The sequence below is a fragment of the Panulirus ornatus genome, chromosome 62 (assembly GCF_036320965.1).
Source record: "Panulirus ornatus isolate Po-2019 chromosome 62, ASM3632096v1, whole genome shotgun sequence".
Lineage (NCBI taxonomy): Eukaryota > Metazoa > Arthropoda > Malacostraca > Decapoda > Palinuridae > Panulirus > Panulirus ornatus.
Window position 1 is genome coordinate 216,469 of NC_092285.1, and position 15,985 is coordinate 232,453.

General features: G+C 40.8%; 1 protein-coding gene across 5 annotated transcripts in view; it reads left to right on the top strand.

Moving 5' to 3' along the window:
• Positions 1–15,985, top strand: part of zda (peptidyl-prolyl cis-trans isomerase zonda) — a 180,014-nt gene that overhangs the window by 158,444 nt on the left and 5,585 nt on the right. For 4 of the 5 annotated variants that reach the window (XM_071656150.1, XM_071656147.1, XM_071656146.1 and 1 more), the window contains exons 7-8: positions 12,592–12,762; positions 12,880–13,095. In XM_071656150.1, the coding sequence (XP_071512251.1) occupies positions 12,592–12,762; positions 12,880–13,095 (387 nt within the window). The remainder of the gene's footprint in view (positions 1–12,591; positions 12,763–12,879; positions 13,096–15,985) is intronic. The other variant, XM_071656149.1, reaches the window with a different exon arrangement.

A 15,985-nucleotide genomic window follows, 5' to 3' on the forward strand; every position in this document is an offset into this window, starting at 1 on the left:
CCCATTTGCGCCCTTCACTGAAGTTCCCATTTGCTTCCTTGTCTTACGCACTTTATTTACCTCCTTCCAGAACATCTTTTTATTCTCCCCAAAATTTAATGATACTCTCTCACCCCAACTCTCATATATATATATATATATATATATATATATATATATATTTTTTTTTTTAATTTTCCAAAAGAAGGAACAGAGGGGGGCCAGGTGAGGATATTCCACAAAGGCCCAGTCCTCTGTTCTTAAACGCTACCTCGCTAACGCAGGAAATGGCGAATAATTTAAAAGAAAAAAAAGATGTATATATATTGTATATATATATATATATATATATATATATATATATATATATATATATATATATATATATATCGCTACCTCGCAAACGCGGGAGACAGCGACAAAGTATAATAAAAAAAAAAAATAATATATATATATATATATATATATATATATATATATATATATATATATATATATATATATATATATATATATATATATGGATCTGGAGAAGGCATATGATAGAGTTGATAGAGATGCTCTGTGGAAGGTATTAAGAATATATGGTGTGGGAGGCAAGTTGTTAGAAGCAGTGAAAAGTTTTTATCGAGGATGTAAGGCATGTGTACGTGTAGGAAGAGAGGAAAGTGATTGGTTCTCAGTGAATGTAGGTTTGCGGCAGGGGTGTGTGATGTCTCCATGGTTGTTTAATTTGTTTATGGATGGGGTTGTAAGGGAGGTAAATGCAAGAGTCCTGGAAAGAGGGGCAAGTATGAAGTCTGTTGGGGATGAGAGAGCTTGGGAAGTGAGTCAGTTGTTGTTCGCTGATGATACAGCGCTGGTGGCTGATTCATGTGAGAAACTGCAGAAGCTGGTGACTGAGTTTGGTAAAGTGTGTGGAAGAAGAAAGTTGAGAGTAAATGTGAATAAGAGCAAGGTTATTAGGTACAGTAGGGGTGAGGGTCAAGTCAATTGGGAGGTGAGTTTGAATGGAGAAAAACTGGAGGAAGTGAAGTGTTTTAGATATCTGGGAGTGGATCTGTCAGCGGATGGAACCATGGAAGCGGAAGTGGATCATAGGGTGGGGGAGGGGGCGAAAATTTTGGGAGCCTTGAAAAATGTGTGGAAGTCGAGAACATTATCTCGGAAAGCAAAAATGGGTATGTTTGAAGGAATAGTGGTTCCAACAATGTTGTATGGTTGCGAGGCGTGGGCTATGGATAGAGATGTGCGCAGGAGGATGGATGTGCTGGAAATGAGATGTTTGAGGACAATGTGTGGTGTGAGGTGGTTTGATCGAGTAAGTAACGTAAGGGTAAGAGAGATGTGTGGAAATAAAAAGAGCGTGGTTGAGAGAGCAGAAGAGGGTGTTTTGAAATGGTTTGGGCACATGGAGAGAATGAGTGAGGAGAGATTGACCAAGAGGATATATGTGTCGGAGGTGGAGGGAACGAGGAGAAGAGGGAGACCAAATTGGAGGTGGAAAGATGGAGTGAAAAAGATTTTGTGTGATCGGGGCCTGAACATGCAGGAGGGTGAAAGGAGGGCAAGAAATAGAGTGAATTGGAGTCATGTGGTATACAGGGGTTGACGTGCTGTCAGTGGATTGAAGCAAGGCATGTGAAGCGTCCGGGGTAAACCATGGAAAGCTGTGTAGGTATGTATATTTGCGTGTGTGGACGTGTGTATGTACATGTGTATGGGGGGGGGGGTTGGGCCATTTCTTTCGTCTGTTTCCTTGCGCTACCTCGCAAACGCGGGAGACAGCGACAAAGTATAAAAAAAAAAAAAAAAAAATATATATATATATATATATATATATATATATATATATATATATATATATATATATATATATATATATATATATATATATATATATATATATATATATTTATTCATTTATTTTGCTTTGTCGCTGTCTCCCGCATTTGCGAGGTAGCGCAAGGAAACAGACGAAAGAAATGGCCCAACCCACCCCCATACACATGTATATACATACACGTCCACACCCGCAATTATACATACCTATACATCTCAATGTACACATATATATACACACACAGACACATACATATATACCCATGCACACAATTCATACTGTCTGCCTTTATTCATTCCCATCGCCACTTTGCCACACATGGAATACCATCCCCCTCCCCCCTCATGTGTGCGAGGTAGCACTAGGAAAAGACAACAAAGGCCCCATTCGTTCACACTCAGTCTCTAGCTGTCATGCAATAATGCATGAAACCACAGCTCCCTTTCCACATCCAGGCCCCACACAACTTTCCATGGTTTACCCCAGATGCTTCACATGCCCTGATTCAATCCACTGACAGCACATCAACCCCGGTATACCACATCGATCCAATTCACTCTATTCCTTGCCCGCCTTTCACCCTCCTGCATGTTCAGGCCCCGATCACTCAAAATCTTTTTCACTCCATCTTTCCACCTCCAATTTGGTCTCCCACTTCTCCTCGTTCCCTCTACCTCCGACACACATATCCTCTTGGTCAATCTTTCCTCACTCATTCTCTCCATGTGCCCAAACCATTTCAAAACACCCTCTTCTGCTCTCTCAACCACGCTCTTTTTATTTCCACACATCTCTCTTACCCTTACATTACTTACTCCATACATTACTTACTCAATCAAACCACCTCACACCACATATTGTCTTCAAACATCTCATTTCCAGCACATCCACCCTCCTGCGCACAACTCTATCCATAGCCCACGCCTCGCAACCATACAACATTGTTGGAACCACTATTCCTTCAAACATACCCATTTTTGCTTTCCGAGATAATGTTCTCGACTTCCACACATTCTTCAAGGCTTCCAGGATTTTTGCCCCCTCCCCCACCCCATGATTCACTTCCGCTTCCATGGTTCCATCCGCTGCCAGATCCACTCTAAAACACTTTACTTCCTCCAGTTTTTCTCCAGTCAAACTTACCTCCCAATTGACTTGACCCTCAACCCTACTGTACCTAATAACCTTGCTCTTATTCACATTTACTCTTAACTTTCTTCTTTCACACACTTTACCAAACTCAGTCACCAGCTTCTGCAGTTTCTCACATGAATCAGCCACCAGCGCTGTATCATCAGCGAACAACAACTGACTCAGTTCCCAAGCTCTCTCATCCAGAACAGACTTCATACTTGCCCCTCTTTCCAAAACTCTTGCATTCACCTCCCTAACAACCCCATCCATAAACAAATTAAACTACCATGGAGACATCACACACCCCTGCCGCAAACCTACATTCACTGAGAACCACTTTCCTCTCTTCCTACACGTACACATGCCTTACATCCTCGATAAAAACTTTTCACTGCTTCTAACAACTTGCCTCCCACACCATATATTCTTAATACCTTCCATGGAGTATCTCTATCAACTCTATCATATGCCTTCTCCAGATCCATAAATGCTACATACAAATCCATTTGTTTTTCTAAGTATTTCTCACATACATTCTTCAAAGCAAACACCTGATCCACACATCCTCTACCACTTCTGAAACCACACTGCTCTTCCCCAATCTGATGCTCTGTACATGCCTTCACCCTCTCAATCAATACCCTCCCATATAATTTACCAGGAATACTGAACAAACTGATACCTCTATAATATGAGCACTCACTCTTATCCCCTTTGCCTTTGTACAATGGCACTATGCACGCATTCTGCCAATCCTCACCATGAGTCATACATACATTAAATAACCTTACCAACCAGTCAACAATACAGTCACCCCCTTTTTTAATAGATTCCACTGCAATACCATCCAAACCTGCTGCCTTGCCGGCTTTCATCTTCCGCAAAGCTTTTACTACCTCTTCTCTGTTTACCAAATAATTTTCCCTAACCCTCTCACTTTGCACACCACCTCGACCAAAACACCCTATATCTGCCACTCTATCATCAAACACATTCAACAAACCTTCAAAATACTCACTCCATCTCCTTCTCACATCATCCCATTTGCGCCCTTTACTGAAGTTCCCATTTGTTCCCTTGTCTTACGCACTTTATTTACCTCCCTCCAGAACATCTTTTTATTCTCCCTAAAATTTAATGGTACTCTCTCACCCCAACTCTCATTTGCCCTCTTTTTCACCTCTTGCACCTTTCTCTTGGCCTCCTGTCTCTTTCTTTTATACATCTCCCACTCAATTGCATTTTTTCCCTGCAAAAATCGTCCAAATGCCTCTCTCTTCTCTTTCACTAATAATCTTACTTCTTCATCCCACCACTCACTACCCTTTCTAATCAACCCACCTCCCACTCTTCTCATGCCACAAGCATCTTTTGCGCAATCCATCACTGATTCCCTAAATACATCCCATTCCTCCCCCACTCCCCTTACTTCCGTTGTTCTCACCTTTTTCCATTCTCTACTCAGTCTCTCCTGGTACTTCCTCACACAAGTCTCCTTCCCAAGCTCACTTACTCTCACCACCCTCTTCACCCCAACATTCACTCTTCTTTTCTGAAAACCCATACAAATCTTCACCTTAGCCTCCACAAGATAATGATCAGACATCCCTCCAGTTGCACCTCTCAGCACATTAACACCCAAAGTCTCTCTTTCACGCGCCTGTCAATTAACACGTAATCCAATAACGCTCTCTGGCAATCTCTCCTACTTACATACGTATACTTATGTATATCTCGCTTTTTAAACCAGGTATTCCCAATCACCAGTCCTTTTTCAGCACATAAATCTACAAGCTCTTCACCTTTTCCATTTACAACACTGAACACCCCATGTATACTAATTATTCCCTCAACTGCCACATTACTCACCTTTGCATTCAAATCACCCATCACTATAACCCGGTCTCGTGCATCAAAACCACTAACACACTCATTCAGCTGCTCCCAAAACACTTGCCTCTCATGATCTTTCTTCTCATGCCCAGGTGCATAGGCACCAATAATCACCTGTCTCTCTCCATCAACTTTCAGTTTTACCCATATTAATCGAGTATTTACTTTCTTACATTCTATCACATACTCTCACAACTCCTGTTTCAGGAGTACTGCTACTCCTTCCCTTGCTCTTGTCCCCTCACTAACCCCTGACTTTACTCCCAAGACATTCCCAAACCACTCTTCCCCTTTACCCTTGAGCTTCGTTTCACTCAGAGCCAAAACATCCAAGTTCCCTTCCTCAAACATACTACCTATATTTATATATATATTTATTTATTTATTTTGCTTTGTTGCTGTCTCCTGCATTAGCGAGGTAGCGCAAGGAAACAGATGAAAGAATGGCCCAACACACCCACATACACATGTATATACATACACATCCACTCATGCAAATAAACATATCTATACATCTCAACGTATACATATATATACACACACAGACATATACATATATACACATGTACATAATTCATACTGTTTGCCCTTATTCATTCCCATCGCCACCCTGCCACACATGAAATAATAATCCCCTGCCCCCTCATGTGCGAGGTCGCGCTAGGAAGACAACAAAGGCCCCATTCATTCACACTCAGTCTCTAGCTGTTATGTAATAATGCACCGAAAACCACAGCTCCCTTTCCACATCCAGGCCCTACAGAACTTTCCATGGTTTACCCCAGACGCTTTACATGCCCTGGTTCAATCCATTGACAGCACGTCGACCCCGGTATACCACATCGTTCCTTTTTTCTTTCATACTATTCGCCATTTCCCGCGATAGCGAGGTAGCGTCAAGAACAGAGGACTGGGCCTTTGAGGGAATATTCTCACCTGACCCACTTCTCTGTTACTTCTTTTGGAAAAAAAAAAAAAAAGAAAAATGAGAGGGGAGGATTTCCAGCCCCCCGCTCCCTTCCCTTTTAGTCGCCTTCTACGACACGCAGGGAATACGTGGGAAGTATTCTTTCTCCCCTATCCCCAGGGATATCCACATCGTTCTAATTCACTCTATTCATTGCATGCTTTTCACCGTCCTGCATGTTCAGGCCCCGATCACTTAAAATCTTTTTCACTCCATCATTCCACCTCCAATTTGGTCTCCCACTTCTCCTCATTCCCTCCACCTCTGACACATATATCCTCTTTGTCAATCTTTCCTCACTCATTCTCTCCATTTGAACATATCATTTCAAAACACCCTCTTCTGCTCTCTCAACCACACACTTTTTATTACCACACATCTCTCTTACCCTATTATTACTTACTCAATCATACCACCTCACACCACATATTGTCCTCAAACACCTCATTTCCAGCACATCTACCCTCCTGCGCACAACTCTGTCCATATATATATCCATAAATATATCATCATTATTATTATAATTATTATACATTGTTGCTGTCTCCTGCGTTAGCGAGGTAGTGCAAGGAAACAGACGAAAGAATGGCCCAACCCACCCACATACACATGTATATACATACACGTCCACACACGTACATATACATTTGCACATATACATATATATACACACAGACATATGCATATATCCACATGTACATAATTCATTCCTGTCACCACCCCACCACACATGAAATGAGAACCCCCTCCCCCAGCATGTGTGCGAGGTAGCACTAGGAAAAGACAACAAAGGCCACATTTGTTCACACTCAGTCTCTAGCTCCCTTTCCACATCCAGGCCCCATAAAACTTTCCATGGTTTACCGCAGATGCTTCACATGCCATAGTTCAATACATTGACAGAATGTTGTCCCCGGTATACCACATCGTTCTAATTCACTCTATTCCTGGCACGCCTTTCACCCTCCTTTATGTTCAGGCCCCGATCACTCAAAATCTTTTTCACTCCATCTTTCCACCTCCAATTTGGTCTCCCACTTTTCCTCGTTCCCTCCACCTCTGACACATATATCCTCTTTGTCAATCTTTCCTCACTCATTCTCTTCATGTGACCAAACCATTTCAAAGCACCCTCTTCTGCTCTCTTAACCACACTTTTTTTATTACCACACATCTCTTACCCTTTCATTACTTACTCGATCAAACCACCTCACACCACATACTGTCCTCAAACATCTCATTTCCAGAACATCCACCCTCCTCCACACAACTCTATCTATGGCCCATGCCTCACAACCATATAACATTGTTGAAACCACTATTCCATCAAACATACCCATTTTTGCTTTCCAAGGTGCAAGCTTTAGACTGACTAACTACATCCTGCTGACTAGAAAAATCTCTAACCCTGTTCACTCTTTTGCTGATGAATCAACAGTACATACTTCAACTCAGTTTTTCTCTCCACCTCACTTTGATCCTCTTGCACTGAACACATCTCTCTTACTTCAAATTTCTGCAATGCTAAAGACTGGAGAAGAAGCAACCTTCATAAATTCAACAGTCTAAAACAATTCCTCTTGTATCAGTAAATCTTTGTCATTTCCTGCCATTAAATATCAAGAGTGAACCCTGCAGTGACATTAACATGGGGATAACCATATCCTTCACTTGCTCTTAGAAACATCATTTAATGAACATTACAGGAAACAGTAGTCCATGGCCTATTTAGACAGTAAGACATAATGGGAAGGTTAACTGTAGGAATGAAGTGCATAGTTGTGTTGATAATATCTGATCCTCCAAAGAATCTTAACAATTTAGAACAAATATATAAATAACAACACTAAAGGATCATAGGGTGGGGGAGGGGGCGAAAATTTTGGGAGCCTTGAAAAATGTGTGGAAGTCGAGAACATTATCTCGGAAAGCAAAAATGGGTATGTTTGAAGGAATAGTGGTTCCAATAATGTTGTATGGTTGCGAGGCGTGGGCTATGGATAGAGATGTGCGCAGGAGGATGGATGTGCTGGAAATGAGATGTTTGAGGAAAATGTGTGGTGTGAGGTGGTTTGATCGAGTAACGTAAGGGTAAGAGAGATGTGTGGAAATAAAAAGAGCGTGGTTGAGAGAGCAGAAGAGGGTGTTTTGAAATGGTTTGGGCACATGGAGAGAATGAGTGAGGAAAGATTGACCAAGAGGATATATGTGTCGGAGGTGGAGGGAACGAGGAGAAGAGGGAGACCAAATTGGAGGTGGAAAGATGGAGTGAAAAAGATTTTGTGTGATCGGGGCCTGAACATGCAGGAGGGTGAAAGGAGGGCAAGGAATAGAGTGAATTGGAGCGATGTGGTATACAGGGGTTGACGTGCTGTCAGTGGATTGAATCAAGGCATGTGAAGCGTCTGGGGTAAACCATGGAAAGCTGTGTAGGTATGTATATTTGCGTGTGTGGACGTGTGTATGTACATGTGTATGGGGGGGGGTTGGGCCATTTCTTTCGTCTGTTTCCTTGCGCTACCTCGCAAACGCGGGAGACAGCGACAAAGTATAAAAAAAAAAAAAAAAAAAACTAAAGGAACAATCAGGATGACAAATGAAGCAGTAAATCATGTACTTCTCAGAGAAGGTAAAGTATTGATAATGAGGGCTTTCAATCATAAGGAGGTGGACTGACTGGATTTGGATTTCCATGGTAACAGGGTATCACCAGGACACAAGTTCTTAGAGTGTATACAGGAAAATTTCATGTACCAGCATTTCAGTGAACACCAAGGATGAGAGGAACTGATTCACCTTCATTACTAGATCATATACTTAGACAGACTATCATGGATATTGAAAATATCAAAAAATATGCCATTTGGGAAAAGTGAACATAGAATGCTTAAATTTGATAATATGGCAAACGAGCAAGTTAAAAGAACAGAGACAAGACAGGACTTGAGGAGGAGATACAATCATGAAACTGCACAGAACTAAACAATTTCTGTGGTGGCATAAATGGGGATTTTGAGTTCAGTGGCCAGGAACCTGGGTACTGTGGTGAACATTTCTGTGAAATTTACAGTGAAGGAGTGAGAACGTGTGTACTTCTAGCCTCTAATGTCAAGAAAAAGGGAAGAAAGTTTTAATCAAAGATGTCAAAAAGCAAGGGAACTTAAGATGTGCAAATGTGGAGATGTAGGTGACACTCCATCCAGCCAAGTTATGCAAATTATAAGAGAGCAAGGAATGAGTACAGCAGGATAAGAGGAAAAGGGAAATTTTGAAAAGAATATTGTCATTACGACAGATGAAAATGCAAACTTTTCCACAGATTCATCAGAAGTAAATTGTCGGTTACAAAGCAGCTAATCAGTTTAAGGGACCTGGAAGGAAAAATAGTAGAGGATGATGTAAGGCTATGAGAGGAAATGAATAACATGTTCAAAAGCATTTTCACAGTGGAAGACACTGTAACCCCCTCACTAGTGAGATGGAATGGGGAAGAGGCTTTAGAAAATGTTGAGATAAATAGAAAAGACATTAACAAAATACTAAGAGGTCTTGACCAATACAAAGCTCATGGAAAAGGGTAAATGTCATACCCATCTCTAAGAAACAAAACTGGGATGAGGTACTAAAGTACTGATCAGTCATCTTGATAAGTAAGGTCTGTAAGGTACTGGAAAATAAGTCAGAAAGCAAATGGATGACTTTCTATAAAAGAGAAATTATCTAAGTGAGAGGCAAAACAGTTTTAGGGAAAGGTCATATGTACTGAACCTCTTAGAGAGTGATCTCTGTCTTAGACAAAAGGGAAGACTGGGTAGACTCCATATGTCTTGAGTGACAGAAAGCACTTGACACAGTACCATATGAGTAGAAGGAGGAGACTCCTCTGATGAATAGATTATTTTAGTGGAAAGAAACAAACAATGCATATCACAGGAGTCTTCACCAAATGGGGGAAGGTCACCAGTGGAGTGCCCAGGATTTCTTCTGTTGCTTTTACTCTTCTTGATCTATGTTGATGACTTGCCTGAAGGTATGGGCTCCTAACTTAATATGTTTGCAGGTGATTAAAAAATCAGGAGGGAAATGAAAAGCAAGGAGGATTGCATCAGCTTACATAGGGATGTGAGCAGACTCCTTACATAGGGATGTGAGCAGACTCCAAATTTGGTCTGATGCGTGGCTTATGAAATTCAACTCTAGCAAATGTAATGAGGATGGGACAAAGTGAAAGAAGGCCTTGGCATGATTATCATCTGGCTGGCAATAGGCTTCAAAATTCTTGGGAGTGAGATGGACTTGGGGGTTAGAATCACCCCTAACCTTTCACCAAAGTACCACATAAGGAGAACAGAAAGGAGACAAACTCTCTTCTGGTAAATATCAGAATAGCTTTCAAGTTATTTAGCAAGCTGTTCACATCATACATAAGGCTAAAACTAGAACATGCTTCACAAGTTCACCTTACCTAACAGAATGAAGAGCTAACAGAGAATGGCAACAAAGATTGTACCAGAATTAAGAGACTTAAGATAGAGATGCTCTGTGGAAGGTATTAAGAATATATGTGGGAGGCAAGTTGTTAGAAGCAGTGAAAAGTTTTTATCGAGGATGTAAGGCATGTGTACGTGTAGGAAGAGAGGAAAGTGATTGGTTCTCAGTGAATGTAGGTTTGCGGCAGGGGTGTGTGATGTCTCCATGGTTGTTTAATTTGTTTATGGATGGGGTTGTTAGGGAGGTGAATGCAAGAGTTTTGGAAAGAGGGGCAAGTATGAAGTCTGTTGGGGATGAGAGAGCTTTGGAAGTGTCAGTTGTTGTTCGCTGATGATACAGCGCTGGTGGCTGATTCATGTGAGAAACTGCAGAAGCTGGTGACTGAGTTTGGTAAAGTGTGTGAAAGAAGAAAGTTAAGAGTAAATGTGAATAAGAGCAAGGTTATTAGGTACAGTAGGGTTGAGGGTCAAGTCAATTGGGAGGTGAGTTTGAATGGAGAAAAACTGGAGGAAGTGAAGTGTTTTAGATATCTGGGAGTGGATCTGGCAGCGGATGGAACCATGGAAGCGGAAGTGGATCATAGGGTGGGGGAGGGGGCGAAAATTCTGGGAGCCTTGAAGAATGTGTGGAAGTCGAGAACATTATCTCGGAAAGCAAAAATGGGTATGTTTGAAGGAATAGTGGTTCCAACAATGTTGTATGGCTGCGAGGCGTGGGCTATGGATAGAGTTGTGCGCAGGAGGATGGATGTGCTGGAAATGAGATGTTTGAGGACAATGTGTGGTGTGAGGTGGTTTGATCGAGTAAGTAACGTAAGGGTAAGAGAGATGTGTGGAAATAAAAAGAGCGTGGTTGAGAGAGCAGAAGAGGGTGTTTTGAAATGGTTTGGGCACATGGAGAGAATGAGTGAGGAAAGATTGACCAAGAGGATATATGTGTCGCAGGTGGAGGGAACGAGGAGAAGAGGGAGACCAAATTGGAGGTGGAAAGATGGAGTGAAAAAGATTTTGTGTGATCGGGGCCTGAACATGCAGGAGGGTGAAAGGAGGGCAAGGAATAGAGTGAATTGGAGCGATGTGGTATACCGGGGTTGACGTGCTGTCAGTGGATTGAATCATGGCATGTGAAGCGTCTGGGGTAAACCATGGAAAGCTGTGTAGGTATGTATATTTGCGTGTGTGGACGTATGTATATACATGTGTATGGGGGTGGGTTGGGCCATTTCTTTCGTCTGTTTCCTGGCGCTACCTCGCAAACGCGGGAGACAGCGACAAAGCAAAAAAAAAAAAAAAAAAAAGATACAAGGAAAGACAAAAAGCTTTAAAGGCACCAACCTTCAAAGAAAGAGGAGTAGGGGGTGAGGTGACCTGATCACAGCCTTTAGGTTTTTAAAACTTCGATAGTGTGGTCAGTGAACAGTTCTTCAAGAGATGTAGTTATAGGGCAATCACGGGACATAACATGAAAACAAGCATTAAACTTGTTGGAAAAGATATAAAGAAGTGTTTTTATAGTAAAAGAGTGGTGGGTGAATGGAATAAAATGACAGGACATGGTTAATACAGGCAGTATACATGAACTGGAGAAGGGTATGACAGCAGTGAATGTTAAGAGATGGGGCTCCTTAAGTGTAAAACTCTTTCCCCATACAGTAAAGGTAGGTAATTATGTAATCAGCTATCCAAGAGCTGGGGGTGCAGTATAAGTGTAGCAGATTTTTTTCTTGCAAGCAGCTGATCCACACTGATGGAGACCTCATGCAACCAGTATGAAGTACAGCTTGCATATCTGGGACGGCTCTTCTTCCTACTTCTTAGCCAGAGTGGAATCAAAAACATATTGCTTTATTAACTCATCTTTTTTTAACTATCTCTCTCTGTCATGATATTGTTTCCAGCTTCCTATTCTACGTTTTTTCCTGGCCATAGTTTTCATGAGCTGAGTGTGTGTGTGTGTGTGTGTGTGTGTGTCCCAGCCCTAAGACCTAGGCCCTCAGCATGTAACTGATTGCTGTTTCTCATAGTTTCTGTGTGGGTTGACTTATGATACTTCCTTTTCATGTACAGTACAGTAAAGCTAAGCTGTGGAATATTCCCATTTCTTTTGCCTTTTCATCTTTAATAGTCAGGTCTACATACAGCTAAACTAAAAGTAATCCTTGCTGTATATTATTCTTACACCTATTTCACCCCTCTTCCTCCATCTAAGTTGGCCTTGACTGAGGCATGATCTTGCTTGGGCCATATCAGCTACTACAAAGAAATTGATGTGATTACCTTCTCAGGAGAATGTCAGACCTGAAGTCAAGGATATACTGGTTGAACGACTAAAGGCCTTGAATAACATGGGAGCAGCACAGATGAAAATTGAAGCATATGATGTAGCCTTGAAATCTCTTGATGCTGTGTTGAAATGCCAACCAAACAACGTAAAGGCATTGTTCAGGAAAGGAAAGGTAAGTGTTTAAATCTTGTGACATACTTTACACATTCAGTGATCATGTGCAGTTAGTACAAAAGATGAGTTTTGGCTTTTGATTATTTCAATTAAATTTTCATTATCTAAATGACAGGTTTTGGGTCTTCAAGGGAACATAAAAGAATCCATCTATTTTCTGAAGAAGGCCCTTGAGCTTGAACCAGAATCACGTCTCATACACCAAGAGTTGGCAAAGATGCGGGAGAAAGCCCGCACTGAGGCAGACTCTGAGAAGAGTCTTTACAGACGTATGTTGGGCTTAACAAAGGATAAAACGCAATCTGATACAAGGTATCCAGTTATTAAAGATGTAAGTATTGAAAGTTTCATTGCTGTTCACTTCTGCCAGACTTCTTGTAAATGATTTGTCATAAAACTTTCTAGTTATAGAAAAAATGTAAGAAGAGTGCTGTCCAAGGGAGGAAGGTTATTGGAACATTGGATTTAATTATGAATATCATGAATTTGGAAACGGTCTTAGAACTGCATACTGGTGGTTCTGTCAACCTTAACCTATGGGTGAAACATAAACATGGACATGGAGTGGAGCTGACACTTCTCTGAGTTAAGCTGTGGAAATAAGCTTTTGAAAGGGTTATTTCTGTAATAGCAGAAAGGATGGAGCAAGTAATTCTGAAGTATATAGGAAGTGTGGGATGTCAGTGAGAAGAAAAGATATGATTTTTGGTGTTACAGAACTGGTTAAGAAAAATACCTTGAAATGGTTTGGTCATTTGGTAAGGATGCTTGATGATAGGTGGAAGGTGATAGAGTGAAGAATAAACATTAGGCATCTTTGGAGGGAACATGAGGGGATATGAAGGGAAGAGAACCCAGAAAGGTGTGAGGAGATGGAACATGTTAGGGAAATGAGTTTGGATTAGGCAGCCTGGAATTTTTGCTAACATGGCCAACTCTTCCAAGGAATTTCATGGGGGGTACAAAGCATCAAGTATATAGGCAGATACATAGACCTCGCAAACGCGGGAGACAGCAATAAAGCAAAATAAATAAAAATAAATACATAGACTATACACATTTTTTGAGAGAAACTTTCTAATGTTGTCATGAAAAAGGTCTTATGTATGGCCATGAAATGATACATGTATTATTACCACAGCATTGTGTGTTTAAGCATATATAAATGTACATGGTTTGGGCATGTAAAAAAGAATGCAAGATGGGGAGTTTACAAGGAGAGTGTGTGATAGCACAGTTAAAGGGGGTGGTGTGAGAGGAAGACAACCTGTGATATATGGAAATAGAGTTGGAGAGTACTGAAGATAGAGAAATGGTGGAAGGATGCTTGGAATGGCATATGTGAGGGAGGCATGTAAGGATAAGTGGAGACTTCTGCCGTGACCACCCCTTCAATGGGAATTCCTGGAGGGTACAGGCATCAGAGCTATAGATAGATCGAAAGTACATGGTTGTAACGACGGTGAAAAGAAGGGAGACATAGGTGCTATGTTTATGTGAGAAACTTTGATGGATTTTCTAGCTCTGACAAATTTTCATGAAGGACAAGATGGTAGAATTGTTTGGAAATGGTCAGGCTGTTAAAGTCTGGGGTTTCTGAGGACAAGAATGAAAGGAGTGGCATTTCTCTTATGAAACTGGCTAAAGGACTGTGTTAAAGAGTGCTAGGAAGTGAGTTTAAGGCTGATGTAAGTTGAAATGAAAGTTTACACTGAAATATGGGTATTTATTAATGCTTATGCACAAGAAAGCAAGGAGTGAATAGGAAAGAAATGCATTTTAGGAAAAGGTGAGTAATTGTTTTTGCAGAATCATGGTGCTAAGGGATAGGAATGCAAAGGTGTACATTGTAACAGCTGAGGGTATAATTAGAAAGCATCAAGTCCCCAGTAAAGGTGAAAATGGGAAAAGGTTTGTGGGGTTGTGATCTGAAAGAGGAATGGTGTCTAGTAATACATACTTTGTTAAAGTATGCATATATAAGTATGTATAGGAGAGTTAGGTTAGATATTAGTGGACTATGTGTTAACTGAGAGACTGATAGGTGCACAGGAGAGGCTATTGGGAGCGAGTGTGCTGAGAGAGGGTGACAGTTGCAATATTTGATCATTTCCCAGTTGAGATAAGAGTGATAGTAGTGGATTTAGAGAATGAGAAAATGACACATGAAAGAAGCAGAGGAGCAGTCCTGCTCTTTGTTGAAGCTCATCTAGATTCCATAGAAAAAGGTGTTGTAGCCAATTAGAATGTTAACTTCGAGCGTTCTAGTAGAAATTAAAGGTAAACCATGTGAGAAAATAAGTCAGACTATTGGGTGTGAATGTGCTGAGAAAGGGTGACAGTTGGAATGTTTGATCATTTCTCAGTTGAACAAAAGTGATAGTTGTGGATTTAGAGGATGAGAAAATGACACATGAAAGAAGCAGTGGAGCAGTCATGCTCTTTGTTGAAGCTCATCTAGATTCCGTAGAAAAAGGTGTTGTAGCCAATTAGAATGTTGACTTCAAGCATTCTAGTAGAAATTAAAAGTAAACCATGTGAGAAAATAACAGTAAGACTTGTTTTACAGCTCCCCCCCCCCCCCCCACACACACACACACACACACACACACACACACACACACACAGATATCAGAGATAGACAAAAGATTTTATGATTTTATGATCAGTTAGCAGAAATCTGTAATGAACAAGTTTCTATCATTAGTAGGAGATTTTAACATACTAGTATCTAAAAAGGTAGAATCCCTTTCCAGTTCGTCTTTGCTTGATAGTGCCTTAATCTAATTAGTCAAGAAACCTATTTGTGAATAGAATATATTAGATTTAGTTCTGACTACGTATGAGGATCTTAATAAAGTTGAAGATGGAGAGGTCACTTTTAACACTGCAAAAATATACCCAATTTTAAACAAACAAAAAATTTTATGATTTTCTCAGTGCTCTTGACATGCAAAGCTGGGATGACATAGTCAATGAAAATGACATGAATGTAGCTTTGAAAAGCTTCAGGTAAACCTTTAAAGCAGCAAAGGGAATATAGGTACTAATGTGTAGTAGAAGGTCTATTTCTAAAATGAAAACAAGCTGGTGGAATGATGAAATAAAAAAGTGCTTGTTGTCTAAGAAAGTAACCATCATGATAAATTATGTAAATTTGTGTAGAGAAACTAAGAGTATTATATGACAGAGTAAACATCTATATGAAGTGTATATTGCTG